Source organism: Mytilus galloprovincialis, chromosome 6 (assembly GCF_965363235.1).
Source record: "Mytilus galloprovincialis chromosome 6, xbMytGall1.hap1.1, whole genome shotgun sequence".
Lineage (NCBI taxonomy): Eukaryota > Metazoa > Mollusca > Bivalvia > Mytilida > Mytilidae > Mytilus > Mytilus galloprovincialis.
The window spans coordinates 90,084,073-90,091,105 of NC_134843.1; the positions used below are offsets into that span (position 1 = coordinate 90,084,073).

At 32.5% G+C, this 7,033-nt stretch overlaps 1 protein-coding gene across 1 annotated transcript; it reads right to left on the bottom strand.

The window, feature by feature from the left end:
- Positions 1 to 234: 234 nt before the first annotated feature.
- LOC143080662 (tyrosinase-like protein) lies at positions 235 to 6,742 on the bottom strand. The gene is made up of 4 exons (XM_076256630.1): positions 6,566 to 6,742; positions 4,968 to 5,351; positions 4,449 to 4,561; positions 235 to 2,593 (listed from the first exon to the last, which is right to left on the bottom strand). The coding sequence occupies exons 2-4, from the start codon at positions 5,346 to 5,348 to the stop codon at positions 1,081 to 1,083; spliced, it is 2,007 nt and encodes a 668-aa protein (XP_076112745.1). The 5' UTR covers positions 5,349 to 5,351; positions 6,566 to 6,742; the 3' UTR covers positions 235 to 1,080.
- Between the last annotated feature and the right edge of the window lie 291 nt (positions 6,743 to 7,033).

Here is a 7,033-nt window from a genome sequence, read left to right on the forward strand (position 1 = left end):
TGTAATTGTCTATTATTTATAAGTTGAGCTGCAAAAAGTGATTTTTTTAGAAAAAAACGACATAACTCAGTTGTTTATTTAGTTGGTTCACTTGCTGTTTTGTTAGTTGTGTAACTATAAAACAAATGTTAGAATAAAACATGAAACAGTGGAAGCCTTTATTTCATTCAAATCACCTCCAAAGGGAGATAATAAAACAGTTCAAGTATACATTTAGTATTTTGGAAATTATACACTTATATACCTGTCACACTGAGGATTTCATCCGGTCAGTAGTCAGTTATTCGGTACTTATACAATTTATATCATAAATTCGTTAATTATCCTTTAATAAATAAAAAAAAATATGAGAAACTTAAGTTCAAATTTCCGCAGACATTCTTGACGTTAGATGTTTGAGGCTATTATTTTAAACTTCCTCTAGTATAGTCAATACATCTCCTCTTGTTTATAAAATCTTCGCCTTTTGGATTGAGCATGAGGGTCAATCCAGAATTCGGTCCGATCAAAATGAAGTCTTTAATTGTCCATTGTTTATAAGTTTAGTCGTACAAATGTGTTTTACCCAAACTCTTGTTAACGCACTGAGTTTTAGTTATGTAACCATAAGACAAAAATTGGAATAAAAAATATGAAACAGTGAATGCCTTCATTATATTCAAATCACCGAAAACTGGGGATTATAATAGAGTTACTTTACTTTAATCCCAACATTCTGTATGTGACTGTTCTAAAGGACGTACGGTGGCGTAAATTTGTTAATTTTTATAAGGCAATCGAATTCAATCTTTGCCTGTACGAGTCAGAAATGTGACATTTCCATTCGTTTAAAGTGTGTGAGCGTTTAATTTTACCATTTGACTACGGAAGTTCCGTTTTGAATATTCCTCGGAGGTCGGTATTTTTTTTTATTTTACTTTTTTCAGAAAAACAGTGTTAACTGTAGCGAAATAATGTTTCTTTCTCCCTTCCAATTTTTATTTTTTGATAGAAATTTTATCTTATACTAGAATAATTAGTACATTATATTGAAATATTTTGTATGGTCTGACAGAAATATAACAAAAGTCTAAAATTTACTTAATTTACACAAATAAACTTTAAAAATGGTTTCATATTTGAATCAAAAGCACCGTTATATGATTCAAAGTACATACGAGGATAATCAGATGTAACTTTTATCATCCCAGAACATTCCTTATACATTGATTGTGATACCAGACAACTGGGTTGACACAATTTACCATAGGAGTCATATGCTCTAACATAGGCTTTTGTTTCTCCAGACACTGGCTTCTCAAAGGCAATACTACCAACTGATTCAGAAGTGAGTGTACGTTCGTCTACAGTAATGTATTCCATATGTCTACCACGATAAGAGAATCCATCAGTTTGAAATGTTATGTTGAATGTTCTTTGATTTTTAAGGTGATCTTGGCCTGGGGTATGAAGTCTGTCATGTGTGTTTGTAATTGCAATTGGGGCCACAGCCCAATTGTCTAAGTTATATGGGATCCAATTTAATGAATTATTATTTCCATTCTCCTGTCTCAGATGCATATTTATATCAAAAGCAATTCTGACATTACTACTTGCAAAACTTTGATCAATTGATCTACGTTGACGACTCTTAGTTCTAGGATCTACAATACGTGCTTTGAATTTTCGTGTCATTTTAGGAGCCTTATTAGCTCTAGTTTGCCGTGCGTCTACTTTTGAAACAAAACCTGAGGTATCCGCTGCAACAGAATTAACCCCAATATTGCGCGAATTACCCAATGGTCCAATTTGTGGACTGGAATTCTTAACACTTTGTGGTATGATTTTCTTTCCCCCTCCCCGATACCAGTTTTTAACACTTTTGAAACCATCTTCCTTCCTAAATTCATTCCTCGATCTGGAAACACATGCCTTTTTCTTTCTATCACAAAATAAGAATCCTCTTTTCGCTCTTCCACATTTGTTTTTACAAGTCGGAGCAGGTGCATATCTGTATATGTTACGTGTAAATGAGTTACTGTACCCGTCACTATTTTTTTTTGGTGGTTTCAAATTATCCATTATTCTACTTGGCGAATGGTACGTGTCAGTAGTTGGTGGATAATCAGTTTCTGAATTTATTCCAAACTTTTTTTGTCGTTGTCTGAATTGTTCCCAAAGATAATCTATATAGCAATGGTGGAGAAAGAAAGTGGGGTCCATTGGACTAGTATAGACGCCACCCATATGTCCATCCTCACCTCCAACCCACACGTGAACACCATCATGGTGGTACTCAAGATTGGCATCATCCTCTACATTTGTTGGTGTAAGAATTTCTCTGTGATATTTCTTTTTAAAAACTTGTTGTAATGTTTGCGGATTGATAAGAGAACTGAAGGCTCCTGGAATGTCGCGTCTCAAAATTGTTGGCGGATCTGTTGGGGTATTCCATAGTGCAAACGGACCTGAATACACCACGCCTTTTGGGTTCCCCAAAAATATTTCTGTAAATAAGATAGTATCCTCTGGTTTATCCATCAAGTAATCTAGAGTTGAATCCCAGTATGGAAGAGTCACTCGTCTTTTTTTCGTCCGGAGAGCATTTTCGAACCTGTATTTTCAAAATGTTATATTTAAACGATAAGTTCTTTTAAAAAATAACAAAACAACTTAATAGATATCGTATATAACAGTTTAGTTTAAACATATTTTATTTGCTGAATTAAAGCAGAGTGGATCAGACACAAGAAAATAATACTAATTAAGTCTTCTCCATAATACAATATAAAATTACAATAATAGTATAATATAATTGACATGCATATAAAGCAAACAGTTTTTAGAATATAATACTAGCTTTCATAGGTATAAAGAGGAAAGAGAGAAACAAGGAGAAAAAGAAAGTTTGAAAAGTCATATAATTCTGTGACGATGAAGCGTGTATAATTGTTGATGGCGATGATGCTCTGTGCCAGTAACAATAACGCTTTATCAAGGCATAAGAAATCTGTTTGATCTTATTATGAAATTTTGAACAAGTATAACAGTGGCAGTGCTATATCAAATTTATAACATTTCGAGATGTTATTATGAAATGTGTCTCCCTGATTAATAGCTCTGACTCCTTATTCGGGCCAGGCTTAATGTTTTGGTCAAATTTGGTTTTATCCGTTTTGGCATTTGTGTTAGGTTTCTAGAAATCTTTACTTCACTGAATAGACGGTAAGTAACGAAATTCGCATCTCCTACAGTAAAATTGGTACAGTTTATGTTATCGAACTTATGTTTATTTGTTAGAAATAAGATAAGGAGGAACCTTAGAAATAAGATAATAAGGAACCTTAGAAATAAGATAATGAGGAACCTTAGAAATAAGATAAGGAGGAACCTTAGAAATAAGATAAGGAGAAACCTTAGAAATAAGATAATGAAGAACCTTAGAAATAGGATAATGAGGAACCTTAGAAATAGGATAATGAGGAACCTTAAAAATAGGATAATGAGGAACCTTAGAAATAAGATAATGAGGAACCTTAGAAATAGGATAATGAGGAATCTTAGAAATAGGATAATGAGGAACCTTAGAAATAAGATAATGAGGAACCTTAGAAATTGGATAATGAGGACCTATCACAACGTATCTCATACACACAAAATGCCAGTTTTTTGCCTCAATAAATATGAAGACATGTTGTACATCCACGAGATTGATTTCTTCGTTTTTTATGGCGGGGTTCGAATTGCTCATTCTGAGGTTTTGTGGTCTAGTATTTTGTTATCGCATTATCGACCGAGTAATCAAGTACTGTACACGTAAACGTAATGCCTCCCTGATATATGGAATTTGTTTTTAATTTAATCCTCAAAGATCGGACATCAATTGACCTCTTGTCGAAGTATTGGGACATATTTTGCTATGTGATTATTTTGTGTTGATTCTTTACTGAAATTTACTAATTGAGACAATCAGTTACTTTAAGATTAAACACATAATATCTAGATGGTGTATAAACTCGCGTAAATAGTTGCAATGCTTTTATGTAAACTTTGTGAGTCAACGGCACAGTTTGCAAACAAATAACCTCTAGAAAAAATATGTTGATTCTTTTATTTTTTAACCCGAATATTTGGAACTTACGATCAACATTTGATTTTCATTGGCTTTTATTTATCGTAAAACTAAATGTTGTCATGTCGTGACATAAGAACAATATTGACTGGTCGGAATCTAAAAATGGTCCATTCATACAATACAATTGAAAACGAAACTATACCGATGCATGAATATCGCGCATGAATAGATCGTAGTATTCACATAAGTTACGAAAGAAATTTCGGCAACATCGTTTATCGAGGTGTGAACTAAGCGACAGCATTCAAACGGAACAATCTCATTACAGAATATTTGATATGCAAATCATATAAGAATTATTAGTATATGTAATAAGAAATAATGTACAACTTACAATAAGAGGTAATATCTATGCCAACTGACAAAGTTGGGGCCTCCATGTGCAGAATCGACAGCGTCTCCTTGGTGCATCAATGCAAGCACATCATATTGGTTTGGAGCAACCGACTAAAACATACATTATAGAAAAGTTAGCAAACTATAACGCGCGTAATTATTCCAATTTGTTAAATCTAAGTTTATAACAAAGAGTATATTACATATAAATAGTTATGCTAAAATATACTTTTTCACCTTTTCGGTCTTTTGGATAATGTGTCTAAATTGGAAACAAAGTTCAAATCATGATTGCGTTGGAAAAAATGGGCATATATTTATTCTTATATTAGATGGTACTGTACGAAGAGTGTGTTTTTTTAGTGTCAAATTCAAATAAATACTAGTTGCTGAATTAAAAAAAATACAATCAATAATAGTTTAATTTGAAATTATTGTTTTTTCCGAAATCTTGCAGATCATTAAACAAGAATTATTAACATAGTTCAAGCATCTATAACCAGTGTCATAAACGTACTTTATCTGCCTTCAGTGCTCTAACTGCGTCAAAGAAATCTTCCCTTTCGTCTTCACTTAATGTTCGTATTTCTTTCCGTACGCGCATTCTGTTTGTGTAATACTGGTTATTCCTCCTTCTTGACTGTCGTCTCAGCCGAATTTGTATATCTCTACCAAGAGAATCTAACCAGGCAAAGGCTTCCTTCCCTAGACGTAAAGTACTAGTATTGTTGTACATTTGTCCTAAAAAACTTTCTAAACAGCTTGTTTGAACCTCATATGGGGTTATGTTTTTGTCAACTTGTCCAGAGTAGCATTCCTCTAACATTGGTGGAACCGTGTCCTCCATAATAATTGCTGACGCCGGAATAAGAAACATCAAAAGGATATAAGACGCCATTGTCTGAAAAAATATAAAAAAAATCATTGGGCGGCGATTGAATACATATTTGGATGTTTTCTAGTTATGATACATTTAACTGATCATAAAGATAACCTTAAAAGTAAAGGATTCACTTTTGAATCTAATCAAGGATACCAATAAGATGTACTCCAGACATGCCTGTCATCAGTGGCGTTAAATCAAATCATTTAAAAAAAACGAAAAGTCACAACAATGTGTCAAATCTCGCTTAGGCCATCCATGCGTCGCAAATAAAAAACCCTACTTCTTGTTTCTAATAATTTAAAAATATTTCATCAACATAATATGTTCAAACGTAATCGAATCCAAAATATTTAATTTCAAAATAATCGTCGCATGATAATTGAACATTCTAAGATTTTATAATTCAACATCGGTACATTATAATAAATATTTTTTTCAACGTCTATTGTATTGTCGGCGACGCTGAAAATCCTAATGAATAAAACGTGGAAGTTGATGACTATGGATTTCAATGAAATATTGAGGTCTGCATTAATTTGCTTAAGTTAAACATAAGTTTTTTTTTTTAAATTAAACATTTTTGTATTATAGAAACAATTGCTTCCATTACAAGATGAAGTTGAATTATATAAAAAGTAAAAACACAAAAATACTGAACTCCGAGGAAAATTCAAAAAGGAAAGTCCAAAATCAAAAGGCAAAATCAAAAGTCCAAACACATCAAACGAATGGATAACAACTGTCATATTCAGATTAAGATTTATTTTTTCATATCATGCTTTTGCTCATTCTAACATAGCTCAGTATTATATTTGTCAAATTGTACACTGCAGTCCCCCTCGTTATCAAGAAATTGACATATATAACATCTCTAAATGTTAACATTAGCATGGAGCATACCACGAAAGAAATATTTCAATCATCGTCATTATGCTGAACTACTGTATGCAATAGTTTAATAGAAATGTACGTAGACGCTAGTGTTACAGGAACCTAATTTACCCCCAACAAGTAGCTATCTTTTACAAATCTTGTATTAGCATACAAGAAATCACGAAATCCTAACGTTTTTTTTTCTAATTAAAATTTTTTATGTAGATTCCAATTTAACTTGAGCTGAGTGCTCTTTTCAAAAACATCAATTTGAAAAATACGTAAAACATAATGCAATTCCGTTTCACTTTCATATTAAAAAACCGAGGAAATATCTATCTTATTTAATACTTCACCTCACTTCCAGGTTATGTGATCACGGAAGCGCTCACTGCAACCTTTTATATAGTAAGAGCTTTACGAAACGCAAGGTGGTCCATGTGCCTTTAATCGTCTAAAAAAGTACCCAATTTATTCCTAAAAATATTCATACTATTGTGACATTTTAATGATATGTTTACCAGTAAGGAACATGTAATCTGGCAGGTACGAAATAGTATATATCCCGGACACTGACCTAACGTAACACACAGTTTTTGTTTTAATATATGACAGAAGTTAAGGAAAACACAAATTTCGCAAATTATATCCTGCTTTTGTTAATTAAAGGTTCAGGGGATCAACCACAAAAGTAAGACGGAATTAATCAAGGGTTACGTCAAGGTTGTCCTGAACATGGTATAGTATAACACTACTATAAAAAACTTGTTCGAAACGTAAGGGTATTTTTTTATTTTAACCTTGACAAAAATACACTCAGTATT